The following is a 21,738-nucleotide window of genomic DNA, read 5'->3' as shown; positions in this document are numbered from 1 at the left end:
GAAAGCAGCATCTTCTTCCACCTGGTCATCCTCTGGCCACTCCTGAAGATCCTTCCGTGGACCCCAGCTGCCCTCAGAGCCAGCTGCAGGCACCTGGGTCTGTCTCCCTGGTCAGCTGTGCCCCAGCGAGATGGTTGTGAGCCCTCCTGAGCCTCAGGAGCTCTCATCTGTTAAATGGGGGAGTGGGCGTGGAAAGAACACAGGCAGCCCTTGGTGCCCTTCTGTCCCCACTGACCTCTACAGACCCCCGGGTCAGGAGGGCTGGGGGCATGGGAGGTGACCCCTCTCAGGGAGCCACTTCCCCTCTGTGTTTCCTTGTCTAGTGGCCCAGGAGCAGCTGCAGCATCTAATATAAACTCCCTACGGGCACAGAGAGAGGCGAGGCCAGGGGGACTTGCCCATGATGGCAAAACCCTGGGAAGAAAGTCAAATGGACAGTGGCAGCAAAACCAAGTCTCAAAGGAAGGCCCACTCTCAGGGTGTGAGGCCGGCCAGGGTCTTGCTGGGCAGGAACCACTGATCTGCCCCCACTCAGAAACCTGCCGTGGGCTCCGCTGCCTCCGGGACGGTGCCCGAGGCCCTCTGTTATCCCTGAGATCTGGCCCCACACTCATTCCTCACTGGCTGTCTGTACTACTTCCTGTTACTTCTGCCCCCAGCGTGAGGCCCAGGCTGTGCCCACACTGCGCCTTCTGCCCGCAGGGGCTCCCCCTCATCTTTGATGCCTTCGGCAGACCCTGACCCCAGGAAGCCCCCTGGGGTGTTTGGTAAACCTACACGCATGCCTCACACTGTCCTGCGTGTTTTATTCTGAGTATTTCATCAGGCGCTTGTGCATCCTACAAGGTGAGTGTCATGAGGAGTCCCCTCCCCAGAGGAGGCACCACTGTGGAGTCCAACAACTTGCCTGAAGCCCTACCTGCAGTCACCAGGCAGGGCCCAAGGCTGCAGCCTCCCCACAGGGCTGACCCTGGGGACTGGGAGCTCCCAGGTCCCTAGAGAGAGGAGATCCTATTTTGGCACCAACTAATGGAGTTCGGGGGATAAAAAGCTTGAGCGGAGGATAAGGGAGGGAGCTAGGTGGAAGAGGTGCGAGGGGAGCTGTCTGCTGAGTTGGCTCTCTGGTTGGGCTGATCTGCTGAGCCCCACGTGTCCCAGGAGCATTGGCTGCCCCTTGCCAGAACCTGCGCCCTGCCCTGCTGCCTCCCAGTGCGGAGGGTCTTTTTCCCTCCCTTTGTGTGGTGGCAGAGAAGCTGAGGTGGTCCACAACTTTACCACGTGCCTTCCCCCCTAAAGTTTCCTCTTGGTGTCCCCTGTTCCCAAACCTCGTCTCTCTCCATGGAGGCCATAGTCACCCCCTCAGGGTTCCAGGAACTTCTGTCCTTAGCCACACTCCCTTTCACCTGATGCCACCAGACACTGCTACAAAATCGTCCTCCCCACCTCGCTTGGCCCCATCCCTTTGGAAGCCCCTCAGCGGCCCCTCCTGCACTTGGATTGTTCTGCATTTCCACTGCACGCCCTGGGCCCCTGGCCACCCCCTCCCCGGCTTCTGGCTCCACAGCGTCAGCTGCACCAGCTTCCTTTGGCTGCTGCAAGCCCTGCACTTGCATCCCAGACCACTCTCCAAAGCGAGCCTGGACCCCGTGCCCATTCTCTCTCTCTAGATGTCAGCCCAGTGTTTGTTGTGACTATATCAATCTGTTTACTTATTTCATCTGTCTGGAACATAAGTTCCCTAAGAGCAAAAAACATGTTCATCACCCAGGCTCAGCCAGGGCCTGGCTCACCTCAGGCGCTCAGTGAATAGGCCCCTTTCTACAGACCAGAGATTGGCACCCTAGTGCCCACAGAGCAAATGCAGTCACGCCCATTGGCACTATCTTCCACGCTCCAGCGGCAAAGTTAAAAGCAGCTGACCCTTGAAAAACACGGGGTTTCAGAGCCCTGACTCCCACACAGCCGAAAACCCAAGTATAACTTTCGACTCCCCCCAGACACCAGCATTCACCAATACTCCCGTCCCACAGGTAAAGTGGCGTAAGGACAATGCCCATAGTCCGCTCTTCGCTCTTCCCATCTGCAGACTCGCAGTCACGGATGCACACCCCAGGGGTATGGAGGACCAATGATGTATTTAGAGGAAAAAAAATCATGTATAAGTGGGCCTGTGCCGTTCCAACCCATGTTGTTGAAGTGTCAAATGTAGTTTGCATGTGGCCTGCACAACCACAAATATTCCTGGCTCTATAAAAAAAAAAAGCTGACCCCTGGGAAAGATGATCTCATTCAGTCCCATAAAGTGGTATTGGAACAACATCAATAAACAAAGGGAAAAATGGGGGGTACAGACAACAGACATTCTAAGTAACCTATTCAGCACACTGGAAGACAGTACGTGTGTGAAGAAGAGGGAGCAGGGAAGTGGGTCTGGCCCTGCTGGGGCAGGAGTAATCTGCTGAGAAGGTGAGATTTGAAGCACTTGGAAGAGGTGAAGGAGTGAGCCATGTGGATATCCAGGGAAAGAAGTTTCTAGGCAGAGGCCACAGCAAGGGCAGTGGTCCCAAGGCAGAGTCCCACCTGGCATGTTCAAGGAATTGCAAGGAGGCCATGGCAGGAGGGTTGTGTGTGACAGAAGAGGGAGGGGTGAGGTTGGCAAAGAAACAGGGGCTGCATCTTGAAGGACCTTGTAGGCCACAGTTGGTCTTCATTCTAAGTGACCTGAGGTGTCTCGCCAGGTTTATCCACTTTCCAGAGGTTGGATTGGCCCAGAGTTACTTGGTGACGGAGCTGGACCTCGGCTCCCGCCCCATCCCTGAGCCAGTGTGGTCTCTGCACCCTGACACTGCATGTCCTCTCTGCAGATCAGGGCCGGCCCCAAAGGGATGGCAGCAGGAGGCCCCATGGTCTCCATCTGCACAGGCCGCAGCTGGGATGGGTCCTGGAAATGCAGACCCAGGCATTCCTGCTGCTCAGCCCAGTGAGATTAGGGTGTCTGGGGTCAGCTGGCCAGCACACCCGCTTCAAATGGCTTCAGCCCAGGGCAGCAGCCAGGGTGTCCACAGCCCCTCACAAACCAAGCCTGGCATCTAGTGCTCCCTGTTTACTCATCTGGGCAGCCAGGGCCTTGTCATCAATGGGTTGCTTCCCATTTTACAAGTGGATAAACTGAGTCACCCTCATCACAAAGTGGCATTTGAAGCATTGCGTCATGGATGCTTCAGTGCTGCGGGGCAGTGATCAGGCCCCTGGCCCGAGAAGCCAAAGCCTGTGTTCTAACTATGACCTCTATCTGACTCAGTGGGACCTGCAGCACCTGACGCCTCTCCCTAGGTCTCAGTGCTCTCATCTAGACACTGGGGCTGCACTTAACCCTCCTCCCCCTTAATTCTCGTCCATTCTGGGAATCCCACCCAAGCCCCCCCATTTTAGGCAGCTCTGAGTGTGAGCTATAAGCCCTACCATGGAATATGGACAGGCTGAAACTGGGGACAAAAGAACCCCCTAGGCTCACGACTTGACCCCTCCGACCCCGGTGTGCCACCCCCTTGCCTCTGTCCCTTCCAGCCTGTCCTATGGGAGGCGCCAGAGGCATTCACACAAACCTGACTGGGTCATTACATTGCTTAAAGCCCTGGCGCCGCCGGGGCACTTGGACCCCTTACATGGGAGCCCTTGGCTTCATCCTTCACAGCACCCTCCAGGCCAGGGGTGGGACACTGGCAGCCCCAGAGCCAAACAGCTCACAGGTCTGCTCTGTGTGACTGCTGGGGCACCTCAGTTCCCACCACTCCCTGCCACCTCCCTCCCTGCTCCTCCTCACAGTTTTTTCTCTGGTCCCTGAATTGCCTGACTATTGACCCATAAAGTCCAGGCCTCCTGACCCAATGCATCCCACATACCCCATCTCTCCTTGGCCCCCTGCTCCCCTATCACTCTCCCTTTCCCCATTAAAGCCCAAATCAGATGCCACCCCAGCAGGCTCCGCCACCTCTTCTGAGGTCCACGCTTGTCCTTCCCATGTACACATCTTCCTCCCACTGCAGTGCCAACCCCTGGTTCCCAGGGAGATGGTGGTTGGGGTGGGGGGTGGGGCGCTAGAAAACGTGGGAGTGGGGAAAGAGCATGAGTGGGAAATTTTACCTGGGCCTTAGAGTGATGCAGAGCCAGGCCCCTCCTCTCCGGGAGACCCAGACACTGCACCCATCTAGTCCAGAAGGTGGAGGGGTGCTCTTGCTGACTCTCCCCGGAAAGCTGCTCACAGGAACAACAAGATGCCCTGGAGGTCCCAGGGCTGTGTGGTGGGCGCAAGGCACAGGCCAGTCCTACAAGGCTCCAGGGTTCCGCAGGGAGGCCGCCAGGTAGTACTCTCATGCCCAGGTCAGACCATAGTTAGGGCCCAGTGAAGGGACAAGGGAGACCCTCAGCTCGGCCCAGGGCCTTGTCCCCAGAGAGCCCTGCCTGCAGCTCCTGGCTGGCCAGCAAGGCCTCCACTCATTCCACAAAGCCGATGGCATGCCCGGGATTCCTAGTCCCAGCACCCACCTGAAGAGGGTCCAGCACGTGATTTTAACAGCGAGGAGAAAGCCAGCCTCACTGAGCGCTTCCCATAACCCCCTGGACCTGCCTTCCTCACCCTCCACTGCAGCCCTGGGCGGGCCTGCCAGCCAGTCCTCTACCTCGCAAGGCTCGGGCTTGTCAAGGTTCACCCAGCCAGAGCAGGTGGCCCAGAGCTCCAGCCCAGGGGCCCTGCATCCTGAGCCCTGTTGGCGGCTGGAGCAGAAGTAGGTTAACTGGCCCTAGGGGAGCAAGAACCAGAAGTCCCCTCCCTGGGCCTTGGTTTCTCCATCCGTGAAGTCAGGGGTTCAGACAAGACCGGCCATCAGGAAGTCCTGACTGACCCTCTGCTGTGCTTTCAGCTCTCGACCTTCCATTGGGGCCAGGACCAGGCCACCAGGGAAAGAGGCCTGGAAGCGCCCTCTGCAGTGGCACCCTGCTGCCAGGAGGGCGCTGCTGCAGATCAGTATGTGGCAGAGCTGCCCAGCCACAGGGGAGAAGCAGGAGGCAGGCTCCTAGCGGCCTCTGAACCTCAGCCCAGACCCCGTGGGCTCTCAGCGCCCCCTGGCGGGCAGTGCTGGCTCACTTGGTGTAGGCCCAAGAAGGTGGGAGGTGGACCGGGACACCCACCACCAACCCCTGATACTGAATACCCCTCCGGTGACCCAAGTCTAGAACCTGGAGTGAATCAGGAGTCACAGAACCTACATTCTTCTCCCAACTATGCCGGCTGCTGAGTCTACTGGGGCCCGGACCAGCTGTCACAAACTCACTGAGTTACCCTAGGCAAGTCATTGCCCCTCTTTGGGCCTTCGTTTCCCCAGATGTTAAACAAGGCAGAAATGGGTGAGAAGATGTCAGGTGTGTTTGAGGGGCCCCCAGAGTGGGATTCTTCCCGGCTATGCTGGCCAGAAGTGGGGGTGGGGCAGCTCACCGATATCTTGGTAAAGACAGACAGCAGCAGGGACAGGACAGACAGGTACATGCTTATCCGCTGGCCTCCGTATCTCTTCTGGATGTATTCAGGCATGGTGACAATCTGGGGAGGCAGGGGCAGGGGCTGAGCACTCTCCCGAGACCATGCCCCCGCACTCAGGTTCTTTAAAGCCTTCAGGGCTGGAGCCGTCCAAGGGCGAGGTACAGGTCACACTGGGCATTGAACTCCAGGCTCAGGGTTCTGACCATCCCAAGGGTTTTAGGCAAAGGAGTGGGAGGTTCATGTGGGCTTTTCAGGGCTGATATAAGGAATGGATTCAAGGGGTCATAACTAGGGACAGAGGGACACACTGGGAAACTGTTACAACAAAACCAGGTAAGCGATGTTGAAGCTAGGTGGAGAAGGTGGCTGTGAGGGGCGGAGCGGGGGGACAGACTGAGAGATCCAGGGGATGGGATCCCAGTGTCCAGCCCGTGGGCTCCATGGGCCCAAGATGGCTGTGAATTCGGCCCAACACAAAATCATAAATTTACTTAAAACCTTTTTTTGCTCATTAGTTTTCGACAGTGTCTATGTCTTTAATGTGTGGCCCAAGACAACTCTTCTTCCAGTGTGGCCCAGAGACACCAAAAGGTTGGACGCCCATGCCTAGACTTAGTGACTGCTCAACTGTGGCTAAAAGAATGGGCAGTCAGGGACAATGTTGCCCAGGTGTGCCATCCGGGTGTGCAGCCCAGGTGTGGCACATCGGTATGCGGCTCAGATGTGCCACTCAGATGTCCAGATGTGCTACCCAGATGTGTAGCCCGTGTGCCCAGTTAGACGGAGCATCATCCCCAAGACGCAGCATTGCCAGGGCAAAGGAAACCCAACGGGTACTGGGCCGACATCCCAGGGGCCCTGCCTTTGTGGGTTAATAGGAATGTTAAATGGACCAATAACAGACACAGCTCCGAGTGTTCACCAACTTGTGAGTGAAGCCAGGGGGTCCCGCTCATGCCCACCACCAAACTGAACCAGGGCCCAGGCCCGTGCAAGGCTGCGCTGAGCAGGCTCACCTCTGAGGAGATGTAGATAGGCACGAACACCCACGCAAGGGCCAGCAGCACGTATGTGGCCTAAGGGGGACAGAGGCCGGGTGAGGACAGCGGGCATAGCTCCCACAAGCCCTGCCCAGAGTGACACCAGGACCGGTGGTCAGGAGGCCTGACTTGCCATGAGCACCCAGGGCAGCCCCTCCCCCTCCTTCCACCTCTGTAAACAGACAGCCTGGGCCAAGGCCAGCAGCTCCCTGCCCACGGGTCTGTCGAACATTTGAACCAGACCTCCCCAGGAACACTGCAAGACACATGCAGACACTGCCTGACCCAAGTGGCTGGGAGGTGTCCCTCTGGCCTTTGAGGGGTGGACTCCAATGGGGCTGCCATCTAGGGCCTTCCAGGTGGTTACGCCCTCCCACAGCCTGGGCCCATACTCCGGGGGCTCACATGCCACTCAAAGCCTGCCACAGCCAGGCCTCCTGCCGCGCCTGAGCCTGCCAGTCCAATGAAGAGGCCTGAGCCCTCGCTGCTGGCGAAGAGGGAGGCTCCGATCTGGAGGGGAGAGAGGGAAAAGCATCAGTCTCGGCCTACCTTGGATTCCGATGCCTGCGCCCTTCCCACAGTTTCTAGCACCCCTCTCCTGCACCCCTAGCTTGGCGACACCCTGACAGCCTCAGCCTGCCCCATCACCACCTACTTGAGCCAGCCTAGGCAGTGACCTCAGGGAGTCAGATGCTGGCTGGCCTGGAGGTCAGCTGTGGCCCATGGAACGGAGGGGTGGGAGGAGTCAGGGTATGCTCACCGGCCACCACATCATGTCCCGGCCGGCCAGGAAGTAGCCGCTCACTGTGTTCCTGCTGGCTCGACAAGAGGACTGCAAGAACAGAACAGAAATTGGAACCCTGTGCATTGCTGGAGGGAATGTGGAACAGTCCACTGCTGTGGAAAACAGTCTGGCCATTCCTCACAGAGTTACATATACAGTTACCCTACGGCCCAGCAGTTCCACTCCTAGGTGTGTATCTAAGAGGAGTAAAAACAGGTGTTCAGACAAAACTCAGACACGTGCATGCGCATAGCAGCAGCATCCACAATGGCTAAAAGATAGAAACCACCCGATTGTCCATCAACTGGTGAATGGGTGACAAAATGAGGTCTCTCCACACAACAGAATATTATCCAACCAGATGAAGGAATGAAATAGTAATACATGAAAACATTCTGTTAAGTGGAAAGAGTCAGACACGAAAGGCCACATGGGGTGTGGTTCTGTGTATCCTGGTGTGCTGAGTAGGTGAATCCTCCACAGAAAGCAAGTGCAGGGCTGCCAGGAGCCGGGGAGGAGGGGCAGTGGGGAGTGGCTGCTCACAGGTGTGGGACTTCCTTTTGGGGTGATGAAAATGTTTTGGAAACAGGTAGAGGTCATTGTTGTACAACATTGTAAATGTACCAAATTGTACACTTTAAAATGGTTAAAATGGTGAGCTTTATGTTATGGGATTATTACCCATTAAACAAAAAGAACACAGACAGCCAGCTCCCCATACTTAGCCTAGAACCCCTGCCTCTGGGCTCCGCAGTCTGCTTCTTCAGAGCTTCCGCTATTTCCAGCCTTCTCCAAGCTGTTGCCCACCCCTGCCCCCACCCTCCCGAGCTCTGGGCCTGAGGGAGGGATAGACACAGACACAACAGGGAGCTGATGACCAGGAGCCCCACCGCCCATCACTGGCTAGGGTGTCACGTGTCTGCCTGAGCAGGGCTCCTCCATGCTTCCTATCGTCAACCAGTTAAACAGCCTCAGAGCAGTTACTGTGGCCCTGAAGGTCAAGTCTACGTTTTGACCTCTCTGAGATCATTCCTCAGTGAGCAGCTAAGCTGGGCTTTCTTTGAGCCAAAAAATCTGAGAGCCATTTGGCCTTGATCTATTTTTTTGTTTTTTTTTTAAATTTTGATTTTATAGAGAGAGGAAGGGAGGGAGAAGAACATGGAGAGAAACATCGACTGGCTATCTTCTGTATGTGCCCCAACCAGGACTGAACCTGCATCCGAGGCACGAGCCCGGACGGAGAATCAAACAGGCGACCTTTCAGTTTGTGGGATGACGCCCAACCCACTGAGCCATACCAACCAGGTCCAGCCTTGATTTCTTCTCATATTTATATTTCTGATACAATTCAACAAATTATCACCTGCATATTCCTGAATGCCTTTTGTTTGGCGGGGGGCGGGGGCGGGTATAGAGTTTGTGTTCCATGTGTATGGAATTTTTAAAATCTGAAATCAGAGTGCTTGGGAGCAAATCCTGGCTCCTACTGGCTGTGTGACTTTGGGCAAGTGACTTAACCTATGCGCCTCCATTTCCTCTTTTGAATTGTGGCCTAATAATAGTTCTGCCCTCACAGGGCTCTTAAGAGGTTAGTGAGTTAGTCCATGTAACACTCTGACAATAGTGCTGGGGCCTGGTGAGCGCGCTCAGTGAGGATCAGTAATCAGGTGGCTTTTTCAGACCCCTGTTCAGTGCTACCTGGATGAGAGGAACTGAAAAGGTATAAACTTGAAAACAGAAGAAATTTGGAAAGAGGGACATGAAAGGTGTATCTAGACAGATATTTTGCATTCCTTTTTCACAGCATACATATCATAACATAAGGCTAGATCATAAAATACCAATCACTATATAGGCGCCTTTCTTCCTGACTTTGTCCACAGCCTATATTCAAGATGATTAAGCTAATTTGTCTGGACCTACCATTCAAAGATTTTGATGCTGTAGGTAGATACATTTTTGCCTCCTCACACAACCAAAAGAAGGACGATAACAAATTTAAAAACAAAAAATAAACAGAACTGCCAGAAAATCAAACTGTATGGAAGTCTGACAACCAAGGAGTTAAAGAAGAAACATTCATTCAGACCAGTAGGAGGGGTGGAATGGGCAGCTGGGGTGGAGAGGATATTCAGCACAGCAGTGGCTGGTGGACTGAGGCAGGTAAGGTGGTGGCTGGCAGAGCAGGCAGTCCCACATTTGCATGCAGATAAACCAGGAGGAATAAATGGGGAGTGAGACAAACCATGCAACCCAGGGCTGCAACCTAGCATGGGAAAAGAAAGACTCAAAACCCCTGGGAGGAGAAACTCCCAACCTCACAGGAGAGTTTGTTGGAGAGACCCACAGGGTTCTAGAACATACACAAACTCACCCACCTGGGAATCAGCACCAGAAGGGTCCAATATGCTTGTGGGTAGCAGGGAAAGTGACCGAAAGCTGAGTTAGAGATGAGGAAGAACATTGGAGAGAGATCTCGAATTCCTCCTCCACATACAGTGCCACAATGCAGGGAAATAGCTTGCCCTGCCATGGAGAATACCTAAGGCTCCACCCCTTACTACATAACAGGTGCACTGAGACAAAGAAATATGGCCCAAATGAAAGAACAGATTAAAACTCTAGCCCTAGCTGGTATAGCTCAGTGGATTGAGTGTGGGCTGGGAATCAAAGGGTTGCCAGTTCGATTCCCAGTCAGGGCACATGCCTGGGTTGTGGGCCAGGTCCCCAGTGGGGACCACATGAGAGGCAACCACACTTGGATGTTTTTCTCTCTCTCTTTCTCCCTCCCTTCCCCCCTCTCTAAAAATAAATAAATAAAATCCTAAAAAATTAAGTCAAATAAATAAAAGTTTTAAGACCTTTCCTTAGGACTTCCACCAAGACGGAGGCGTAGGTGGAAACACCTTGTGTCCTCGCACAACCAAATCCCAAAACAATAAGGTTTTAACAACAATAAATGCAACCAAACCACACAGAAAATCGACAATACAGAGTCTGAAAACAACGAAATGCTCAGCTAAACCAGTAAGAGGGGCAAAGCCAGCAGCGGAGCAGGTTGGCAAAAAAGATCCCTGACCGAGGTGGTGTGCAAGCAGCCGAAGGCACGGATCCCAGGTGCGGAATAGCTATGGGCGGACACAGGGAAGAGGCCCAGTGGGCTGTCTGCGCTGGGTCCAGCATTTGCGTGCAGATAAACCAGGGAAGAGGCGAGCATTGAGACTGCACAGCGCAGGGCGGTGGGCTTGCACATTTCCGCTCAGATAAACAGGCGGGGGCGAGCGGAGAGGACCGCCATTGCTCCCTCTCTGACCCCGCCCCCACATACAGCGTCACAAACCAGCGACCTGGGTGGCACCGCCCTGGTAAACAACTAAGGCTCCGCTCCTCATACGTAACAGGCACAAACAGATAAAAACATGGCTCAAGAACAACTCAGAGCCCCAGAGCCGATAAATCTAAGTGATGAAAAAATAGCTAAACTTTCAGATGCACAGTTCAAAATACTGGTGATCAGGATGCTCACAGAACTAGTTGATTTTAGTCACAAATTAGAGGAACATATGAAGGCTAAACTAATTGAAATGAATGGTAATGCACAGAAAACCAATAGTAATGGAAAGGAAACTGGGACACAAATCAAGGGAGTAGACCAGAAGGAAGGAAAAAATAACCAAACAGAAAAGAATGAAGAAACAAGAATTCAAAAAAATGAGGAGAGGCTTAGGAACCTCCAGGACATCTTTAAACGTTCCAACATCCGAATTATAGGGGTACCAGAAGGGGAAGAGGAACAGTCACAAGTGGAAACCTTATTTGAACAAATAATAAAGAGAACTTCCTCGTTCTGGCAAAGTAAATAGACTTCCAGGAAATCCAGGAAGCTCAGAGAGTCCCAAAGAAGTTGGACCCAAGAAGGAACATACCAAGGCACATCATCATTACATTAGCCAAGATTCAAATGAAGGAGAGAATCCTAGAAGCAGCAAGAGATAAGGGGACAGTCACCTACAAAGGAGTTCCCATCAAACTGTCAGCGGATTTCTCAAAAGAGACCTTACAGGCAAGAAGTAAGTGGCTGGAAAGAGGCAGTCTAAGTCATGAAAACCAAAGACCTACATCCAAGATTGCTCTATCCAGCAAAGTTTTCATTTAGAATGGAAGGACAGATAAAGTGCTTCTCAGATGAAACCAAATTCAAGAAGTTCATCATCACCAAGCCCTTATTATATGAAATGTTAAAGGGACTTACCTAAGAAAAAGAAAATAAAAAAGATGAACAGTGAAAGGACAGCAAACTCACAGTTATCAACAACCACACCTAAAACAAAAGCAAATTAAGAGGACAGCTAGATCAGGAGTGAACCATAGAAATGAAGATCACATGGAGGATTAGCAACAGGGGAGTGGGAGAAGGAGAAGGGGGGAGAAGGTACAGAAAATAAGTAGCATAGACAGTAGATAGAAAATAGATAGGGGGGAGGGTAAGAATGGTAGGGGAAATACAGAATCTAAAGAACTTGAGACACGTGTTCATGAACTAAAGGTGGGGGAATGGTGGGAAAGGGTGTGCAGGGTGGAGGGGAACGGAGGGGGGGGAATAGAACAAATGTAATGGCATAATCAATTTTAAAAAAAGACCTTTCCTTAAAAAAAAAACTACAGAAAAAGAACCAAGCAATGAAGAAATAGCCAACCTATCAGGTGCAGAGTTCAAAACACTGGATTTGGGTTCCTCAGAGAAAGGGTTGAGTAAGGTCACAAAATAGAGGAAGAAGTAATGGCTATACAAAGTAAAATAAAAATATATAGGAAACCAACAATGAAGAGAAGAAAACTGGGACTCAAATCAATTGTTTGGAGCAGAAGGAAGAAACAAAAATTCAAAAAAATAAGGAGAGGCTTAGGAACGTCCAGGACAACTTTAAACATCCAACATCTGAATCATAGAGGTGCCAGAAGAAGAAGAGGAAGAGCAAGAAATCAAAAAATTATTTGAAAAAATAATGAAGGAAAACCTCCCCAATCTGGCAAAGGAATTAAACATGCAAGTTCAAAAAACTCAGACAATCCCAAAGAAGTTGGACCCAAGGAGGAACACACTAAGGCACATCATAATTATATTAGTTAAGATTAAAGGTGAGAAGAAAATTCTAAAAGCAGAAAGAGAAAAGGAACAGTTACCTACAAAGGAGTTCCCATTAGACTGTCAGCTGATTTCTCAAAAGAAACCTTGCAGGCAAGAAGGGGTTAGAAGGAAGTATTCCAAGTCATGAAAGGCAAGGACCTACATCCAAGATGACTCTACCCAGCAAAGCTATCATTTAGAATGGAAGGATAGATAAAGTGCTTCCCAGATAAGGTCAAGTTAAAGGAGTTCATCATCACCCAGCTCCTATTATATGAGATGTTAAAGGGACTTATCTAAGAAAAAGAAGATAAAAATATAAACAGTAAAATGACAACAAACAACTATCAGCAACTGAACCTTAAAAAAAAGCAAACAACTAGAACATGAAGAGAATTATAGAAATGGAGATCACATGGAGGGTTATCAGTGAGGAGGAGGAGAGGAGGAATAGAGGGGAAAGATGCAGGGAATAAGAAGTATAAATGATATGTACAAAATAGACAGAGGGAGGTTAAGAATAGTATGGGAAATGGAGAAGCCAAAGAACTTATATGTATAACCCGTGGACATTAAGGCAGGGCAGAGGGGTGGTGGTAAAGGGGAGAAAAAATGGGACAAGTGTAATAGCATAATCAATAAAATATATCTTTAAAAAAAACCCAAAGATTTTGATGCACTCCTTCATGCTCTTCTCCAGTCCCAACCCCCACTACTTTCTTGCTGTCCCTGAGGCCTAGCCATTCGGAATGCAATCTCAGGGGACCGCCACACCAGCTGGGCGCCACGCAACTCCAGAGCAGCTCTGGCCATAACCCAGGCTTTTCCTCGCCCTGTCTTGTCATCTTTTAAGGATATAGTGGGCACTGCCAATTGTGTCCTTACTTCCTTCTTTTTCCCTCCCCCAAAAGGGGCCTCGTCTTTCCCAGAAATCGACTAGAGTAAGCCCAACCCAGTCTGCAGCTTGTGGGGCTCTGAGCCCATCCCATTTCTCAGTTGTCACACCTGGTTCAGGGACAGTCACTGACTTGGATGAGGAAGCTGGGGCTCTGAGGCTATGGTAGCCACATACACCTCATTAGTGGCAGTCAGAGAACCCTCTGTGGCAGAACTGGTTCCAAGTGCTTTACCTACATGAGGTTCGTCCTCACAACAATAGCCCCATGAAGTAAGTACCACAATCATCCTTGTATTACCAACAAGGCAGCAATGCTTTCAGCAGTGAAAGGACACCCAGCTAAGAAGTGGTGGAGTCAGAATTTAAACCCAGGCTCAACCGCTAGGCTGGACATTTTGCCTCCTTGAGGGAAACTGGGCTCAGGACAAAGCCACACATTGGGGGAGGCAGAGAGAACCACAGCAAAGTGCGCCCTGGATCACACTGTACCTAAGCCTTCATTGTTGCTGAAGTTTTCAGTATGGATGTCATTACCTTTTCTTCAGGGTTTAGCTCATTTGAAGTTGGTTTTCTGTCCCTCGTTAATAAAGACCCTCACAGATGCCAAGATTTAGCTCAGGGTCCTCTCCTCCTTGAAGCCCCCCTCCCCTGCCTGGCACTCCTAATCTTACCATGATCAGAGCAGCTTTTCCGAGCTATACCTTCCCAGCTTGCTCTGTCTGCCTATGGCCCATGAGCACCTACAACTCTGTGGGACCTCTTGCACCCTCCTCACCTAGCCCTGTCCCTTTCTGCATATGCTCACACCTCTCTGCCAACTGCATCCAGCTGGGCTAGCACGGACACTGAGAGCGACAGGTTAGAACTCCCACAACCCCACACTGCCTGAGCAATAGCCAGACTGAGCTGGGAGAGGTGGATGCTCAGGGGCCCAAGTCACTGGGCAGCCTAGGTTCTGGCCAAAATACCTTTCTTAGGCATGCACTTCCAACTCAGTGCCTGCTGGTGCTGACCAAGAAAGCTCCCTCTGCTCCTCTCTCCTCTCCTCCTCTCTCCTCTCCTCCTCTTTCACTAGAACTTGCTGACCTTCAGCAGGGCTCTCACCTCATCTGGTCTGGAAAACCTGTGCTCATTCTGTGTGCATGCCCCTCCTCTGCATTCCCAGCTCCCCCAGGAACACTGCCTGCTAGGGTAGCACTAGATACTCATGCCCAGTGGCCCATGCACTCCTCAGAACAACCCAGGGCACTGCACTGCACTGTGTGTTTGAGGAAAGTGGGGCCAGAGAGCTAAGTAATGGGTTCCAAGTACATAGAGTCAGGACCAGAGCCCAGCATTCTAGATGGCCACCACTGTGATTTACCATCTATAGGGGTTTTTTTTAATTATTAATTGATTTTAAAGAGAGAAGAAAGGGAGGAGAGAGAAAGCGCACGCGCACAAAACTTTGACTTGTTGCACTTACTGATGCATTCATTTGTTGATTCTTGTATGTGCCCTGACTGACAATGGAACCTGCAACCTTGGCATATTGGGACAACTCTCTAAGTGACTAGGCTACCTGGACTGTGACTTATCATTTAATCACAAAACAATCAACTTCAATTACTGCTGCTGCTATTGTGGCTATTACTATTACCATAACTATCACCACTAATTATCACTGCCACCCCCCACCACCGCCACAGCAGGTATGATGACCACTGCCACCACTGCTCTTGTGGCAACAGCAACAGGGGCCAGCCCCCTTAGGTAGATCTCCCTTGACCTTAGGGATGTGGGCTAAGGACAAGGTAGGTGGTGGGTGCATCTTACAGATCAGGACCCGAGGCCCAGAAAGCCAAGCAACTTCCTAGGGTGCCAGAGCAGAGGACACAGCCATTGTCTTCTCCACAGCCTTCAGGGTTAGGCCAAGTGCTCGAGCAGATAAGAAGGTAAAGACCACAACCTGTCAAGGCTCAAGGACACTGGCCTGGGGGCACTTAGTACTGGGAGGGTAGCTGGTCTCTGGCAGACCCAAAGCTGAGAGGCCTGTTGTGCTCACCTCCTGGTCAGAAGGCCTCAAGAGATCAGCCCCACACATAAATAGGGGCTCCTCCCCTGTTCAAAGGGGCCTTGGGGCTCACTGCGAACCCTGACTCCCCTGCCCGTGGGGCTGTTTGCATGGCACCTGTGTCACTCCACTGGATTCGTGATGGCTCCTATATTGTCTCTTTCTTATCAAGGCTGAGAGAAACTGCCCTCAGGATTGGGCTAGGTAGCAAACTCGGATGCCTTGGGGCACTTGTTAAAAATCAAGATGCGCTTGCCCAGGCCCCAAGTGCCCCTCCTCACCTCTTGGTTGTGACCCAGCAGGTCTAGGGGACAGTCGGGAACCCATGTGATTCTGTTGCTCAGGGAGACATTCGCTCAAGAGCCCATCCGACATGGAGGAGACAGACGCCTGGAAGGTGACACGCTGCAGGGCAGCGCCCTATAAAAGCCCACTGAGCTTCCCGTAGCGCCTGTCCCTTAGACAGACCTTCCTCTTCCTCACTTTGTGGGCTGAGAATCCATTGCCCAAAGAGAGAAAGGAAATTGGTCAAGGTCTCTGACAAATCTACCCCAGGACTGAGAGCAGGACCCCCGAGGGCCCCAGCTGCCCAGGGAGATGACGCAGAGGCCACTGCTGCCCGGCCTCCGCACCCAGCCCGGTCCTCTCACCCATATCCCCACGGCCACATTCAAGGCGAAGTACACGGTGATGACAATGAAGTCAGCCAAGCTCAGCTGTGACCAAGGCACATGAGGGTCGCTGGTGGAGTTGTCCAGCGCCATCCTGCAGCAGGTGTCTTCTCGAAGCCTGAGAGAATGAGGGCTAAACCAGGTCGAATGTGACCTCTGGCAGGGATAAATTGATCATTAAACCAAGCAAGACCATGGCATCTCCAGCCCACGGCGTGGCCATGTGCAGGGAGCCTGCTTCAAAGTGTAGCTCTGTCTCCTCCACTCCCCACCCCTCCCCTTTGTGGGGAGGTAAAAGGGAGGGTTGGGAAGGGGAGGGAGCCTCCTTAAATTTAGAGAAGGTTTGGGAAACATAAAGGTTAGTGGATCCAAAGGCAACCAGAATAGTTCCAGAAAGGGCTCAATTACCTAATCATGGTTCAACCTGTATTTAATTCCCCTAAGAAGCATGGAGGGTTGGGGACAGATGTCTCCCCTCCAAGTACACCATCCTGACAGGCAGCTGCATCCAGCAGCCACTGGGCTGTGAGTGGACCGAGAAGGACCTGGGGTGTGGCTCTCATGGCATGTGGTTTGCTACCAGCCACAGCAGTCCTGGGCCCAGAACGTACCCATGTTGGAAGATAGAGACCTATTGCCAAATTTTCTCTTTCCAGACCAGTGAGACAGGCCCAAGTCCCTCATCCTGACCCTCTTTTCGAGTCCCCACGGCCTTCTTAGGTGCATGAAGGGACCTGATATCTAGCAAGAGCCTGACTACAGCTGAGGACTGACGGTGTTCAGCCGTTTCTCACACTCACACTGTGCTCAGCAAACCCATTGAGTGAGTGACATCAAATCACAGTCAGGAAGGGAGGCCAGGAGGCTGAGCTGCCTGTCATCTCAAAGCCACTTAAGAGGCAAGGTTGAGATGTAGTTCCAGATGGGCCCCCAGATCCTCCCTGTCGGTGGCAGTGATGGCTCTGGTTCCATCAGATGCCATCGAGCCCCTCCTGTCCTAGTGCTGGTTTACGGGTCAAATCAGCATGCCAAACCAGGCAGGCACCTCCATGACATGGCCTTTGGAGCTCAGCCAAAACACAGCCTGTCCAGAAGTGTTCACGGGTGAGCAGCTGCCTTGGAACAAGCTGGTCTGCCAAACCAGCTGTGCCTGTTACTCAGTAACAGGGGGCTGAAACAAATCCCCTCACATGCAAGGCAGAGTTGCTGCTCTCCGTAAACCCAGGGAGACTCAGATCGCCCCTCAGCTACCCTTGCCTTCAACCAGCCAACCTCTCAACAGCGTTTACTCCCAAGGCAGGCCTGGATGGGAGTCGTAAATCAAAGGTCACTTAGTGCCTGTCAGAAGGAGCCAGATTTATTAAACCTGTCTCCTAAAGATAAAGCAGTCGAAAAAATAGTATTTGGTCCCCTTTCCTTGGCCTGGGTCTCAGAAGGAAATAAATCATTTAGAAATAATACCCCTGCCCCTTTCTGACCAAAAGCCCTGAACAAAGGTGGTGGGTCAGGAGGAGCTGATGGCTGGGGCCCTGGAGAGAGGGCGGGGCAGTGGACCGGAGGACACGAGAGGGGAACCCCACACTCACACCTACTCACACCTGGGTGCCCAGCACATCTGACCCAGCACGACCACAGTCGAAGGTCCAGTTCTGGCAGACCAGCTTACCCAGGACAGGAATGCCAGGGGCCTGCCCAGCCAAGAGCCAGCCACACAACACCCTGTAAGCTGCATCCATCCCAAGATAGTGCACCTAAGTGTTTTCAGACATCACTGACAACTACCGTGTGGGGTTTTCCACATTAAACAACTCCCCGTCTCTGTGGACACCAACCAGCTGTCTTGCAGTTCAATTGCTACCCCACTCGGCATGGACTCCACAGATGAAGGCCTCAGCCCCACAAGACCGTGCCACTTCAGACACCAGATGCAAGTCCTGCACTTCTGACCAGCTGTCCATAACGACCTCCTCTTCAGGTAGATAATTTGCTAGAACTGCTCACAGAACTCAGGAAAGCACTTTGCTCTGAATGGCTTTTATAAAGGATATAATAAAGGAAAGAGATGAACAGCTGGATAAAGGGGTGTGTAGAGTAAGGTCCAGAAGGGCCCTGAGCAGAGGAGTTTCTGCCCCGAGGAGCTGCAGTGCGACCCCTTTCTTCACATGGGTGTACTCATCGATCTGGAAGCTCTCCAAGCCCCAGTCACTGTGCCGGGGTTTTATGGAGGCTTAATTACATAGGCACGATGGAGTAAGTCTTTGGCACTGCTGATTCGTCAGTCTCCAGCCTCTCTCTTCTCCTGGAGGTTGGGGGATAGGCTGTGGGTTGAAAGTTTTCTACCCTCTAATCATGCTCTGGTCTTTCGGGTGACTGTTTTCTATCCTTAAATTATACAGGGGCCAGCAGCTGCCTATTATCTCATTATCATACAAAAGACTCTGGAAATTTCAAAGGACGACTGTGGAAGTTGTGTGCCAGGATCTGGGTCAGACACAGCCTAACAACAGCTGGGTCCAGGACCAGGACGGACTCCACGATTTCCTTTGGTGGGAAGCCACAGGGTGTGGGTGCACGGTGGGCTACACCACCCAGGTTGAGTGAGTGCACTCAATGATGTTTACACAACTAGGAAGTCACCTCAGAATGTGTCCCTCTCATTAAGTGGCACAGTCATATTTGTTTTTCATTATATCACTGCCACAGACTCATGAAACACATCTCCTGGGTAAGGAGTCGGAGGGGCTGGGCAAGAAAGGGGTTGGTAAGGGCCAAGGCAAGAGGCCTGGATGCATGTCTCCTTCTCTGGGGGTGGGCATAGGAGACGTCTGTGGGTTTATTTCCTTCCTTAGTGCCTCGAAATCGTGCAGGAGGTTTGCCTTGTCTGAACCATGTGGGTGAGCTAGAAGGAACTGAAACACCAGTGGTATTTGCTCATGATTATTCTGCACCAGCTTGTGGACTGAACCCTCCATCTGGCTGCCTATCTGTGGCTCCTGCTTTTGCAATAAACACAGACAGGCTTAGCATTTGTTCTTATTAAATATCATTAGCCCATCTATCCCTCTAGAAACACATGAGTGACCACAGCAGCATGTGTAAGAGAAGAAAGTTGAAAATCACCTAAATATCCAACTAGAGGGATGGCAGAGTGAATCTTGGTACATCCATGGAATACCGTGTTCATTAAAAGCACAAGGTGGCTTTATATAATGACATGGGGGAAGATACATTTTTAAGTGAAAAAAGCAAGTTGCAGAAAGCATACATACCCCTTACCCCTTCGTTCCAGGCAGAAGAGTGTGTCCAAATGACTGCAGTTCTGAGGATGTGGATGGATGTGCACCAATCTGCTAATGACAGGGAAGGGGACTGAGGGCAGGTCCAGAGAATGGCCCCTTTTTCACCAGCCCCCAGAGCCTCCGACCCTGATTCAGCTCCCTCTCCTGAGCCATTTCCAGCTGTTTCCTACCACAGAGTAGAGAAGCTCCAAGGAGCACTTTGCTGGAGAGGAAACTGAGTTCTTCTGTTGCTGGTCTGACCAGAGACAGCCAGCACCTCCCGTTTGTGTCTGCTGGCCATGTGCTGACCAGGTAGGTACATTCCGGATGCTCTTGTCCAGTTGCCCACTTGGCTGCCCTTAGACTCGACAATCCAATTCTGCCTTTCTTTGGAGCTGGGTCGGCAATACCACCAGTTACCCAGGTCTGGACCCTGGGGCTGGCCTGGAGCATGACCATCATCATTTTCTTCTGAGCTTTTCCCACATGCCCAGGCATGCTGGCACCCTCCCCCAGTTTTTTGGTGGATGTAGCAATGGAAGCATGGAGAAATTAAGTAAGCTGCTCAAGGTCACGGTATAAGTAAGAGACAGAGAAGAGGTGAAGGCCCAATCATCTCCAGTTGAGTCTGCTTGTTGAAGCCCATGACAGGCATTCAGTGTTCACATACTCCCCCAGGTGCACTGGCCTGCTCCTCCAGGCTGCTCAACTCTAAATATTTCTTAAATCTCACTGAATCTCAGAGCCTGATTGGTGTCCCCGCATCTGGTCTCAACTATATATTTTTTAAATGTCTATTCTTACTTGTTACTTTTAGGAAATCTCATTTTTTATAGGACTCAGACAGAGGTAGAAGCTCTCAGAGAGAGCGGCCTATGTCTCTTGGCAATCAGTTCCTGGTATTTTTCTTTGGCCTCCTTCATTCTCTTGGCCAAAAATTTAGCATCTTCTGTGACCTCTCTCTTATTTTTCTTTGTACACTGTTTCTTCAGAGCAATACGCTGACATTTGTGCTGTTGGATGCATGGAGCAACAAACCACTGGATCTTGGGTGCTTTGGTCCTTGGTTCATCACCATCTTTGTTTAGGGGCTTTTTCACTCCATATTGGTGGACACTGTCTTCTTTAGAGAAACTGGAAGGTTTGTGGATTTTGCTAGCTCTTTTGGACTCCAGGTGACGAGGCATAGCAGTGTCAGTGAGACCAGGAATACCTTTCCCCAAATGGATGGATGCGCACTCTCTCTCTCCAGTGCCCCCTGGTTGTTGACAGGAATGCCCCTTACTCAACAGCAGGCAGACGCGGCCATGTGTGAAGTCACCCTGCTTCGTGGGGAAACCTTGTTTGTTGTTCCCACCACTGATTCGAACCACATAACCCTTCTGCTCTTCACCCAGAGCATCAGCAGAAACTCCCATTGCCGCATGATTCTCATAAAAAGCACAACATTTGCGTACATTGTCCACTTTGGTGAGTTTCTGGCAACCAGAGGCTGGGAAAGTCAGGCTCAGCTTCATCCTGAAGCAGCCCACTGCCTCTGAGGTACCGAGAAAAAAAGCTGGTCTCCCCTTTTAATCCACCCACCATGCAGGAGATATCAGAATGACCTAATAAGTTAACCCCTGACATGGCACACCTGTTTAAAAATCACCTTTCAATGGCCCTTGTTAGTTATAAGATCAAATGCAGGATCTTTAGCTTAGGACTGGCCCAGCTCCACTTCCTGCTGTTCCCAGCTCCCCAGCAGCCCCGCCACTCTGCACCACACTTCCCTGGCCATGACTGGGCCCACCAGGCAAACTCCAGTCATCCTTCAAGGGCGTGCTGAGCTGTCACCACCACCACTGTGCATCCCTGTGTCGGGAGCCAACCAACAGCCGTCCCCTTGACACAGTCGGGACAGATGAGATGCATCTGCACAGCAGAGGCAACTGTGGCTGGATTTCCTGTCTATCTCTCCTTGCATGTTTTGTCTTTGTGATTAATAGTGGTGGGATTTTTAGACACCTGTATTTCAGGTCCAATGATCTGCAGAATTCCAATGAGGTTGTACAAAATGGCTTCTTGGCCATAGAACAAAGTCCCCCCTTATGAGGTAGCCCTTGAACATCTAAAAGTTGAGAGAGTAATAGCCCCTCCTCTACCTTGCACAGGAATATATATTAATAGAATTAGACGGGTAAAAAAGCAGGAGAAGCTGGTTAACTATTACAAACGAAGCACATAGAAACAATTACTAAGGAGCTAGAGTCCAAAGTACATAAAGATTCTAGACACAAAGATAAATAGTTAAGTTAGCCACCACAAAGGCCTTATAATAAATTTCCTATAACCACTGTTCAGTCTAGCA

The 21,738-nt window shown here is 51.5% G+C and overlaps 2 protein-coding genes across 4 annotated transcripts in view; both read right to left on the bottom strand.

Moving 5' to 3' along the window:
- The window catches only part of SLC5A10 (solute carrier family 5 member 10), a 78,577-nt gene extending 58,930 nt beyond the window's left edge, over positions 1–19,647 (bottom strand). The window contains exons 1-6 of one of the 3 annotated variants that reach the window (XM_053665675.1): positions 19,580–19,647; positions 19,380–19,457; positions 7,337–7,408; positions 6,982–7,086; positions 6,553–6,612; positions 5,492–5,596 (exon numbers count right to left, since the gene is read on the bottom strand). In XM_053665675.1, coding sequence (XP_053521650.1) covers positions 5,492–5,596; positions 6,553–6,612; positions 6,982–7,086; positions 7,337–7,351 — 285 coding nt within the window. In that variant the 5' untranslated portion in view covers positions 7,352–7,408; positions 19,380–19,457; positions 19,580–19,647. Of the gene's footprint in view, positions 1–5,491; positions 5,597–6,552; positions 6,613–6,981; positions 7,087–7,336; positions 7,409–16,089; positions 16,255–19,379; positions 19,458–19,579 lie in introns of those variants that run through there. The other 2 variants (XM_037163212.2, XM_037163213.2) reach the window with 2 other exon arrangements.
- A 580-nt stretch (positions 19,648–20,227) lies between these two features.
- Positions 20,228–20,905, bottom strand: LOC119062264 (40S ribosomal protein S6-like). Its single transcript, XM_053665696.1, has one exon. It carries the CDS (start codon positions 20,903–20,905, stop codon positions 20,228–20,230), a length of 678 nt encoding a protein of 225 aa, XP_053521671.1.
- Positions 20,906–21,738: the final 833 nt, after the last annotated feature.

The sequence above is a fragment of the Artibeus jamaicensis genome, unplaced genomic scaffold (genome assembly GCF_021234435.1).
Source record: "Artibeus jamaicensis isolate MK-2021 breed Jamaican fruit bat unplaced genomic scaffold, CSHL_Jam_final contig_419, whole genome shotgun sequence".
NCBI lineage: Eukaryota > Metazoa > Chordata > Mammalia > Chiroptera > Phyllostomidae > Artibeus > Artibeus jamaicensis.
The sequence above is the reverse complement of the archived record's forward strand: the minus strand, read 5'-3'. Positions and strand labels throughout refer to the sequence as shown.

What these genes read in the sequence shown, in the direction of transcription:
- LOC119062264 (XM_053665696.1), bottom strand. Translation starts at nt 20,905, where the DNA reads ATGAAGCTGAGCCTGACTTTCCCAGCCTCTGGTTGCCAGAAACTCACC.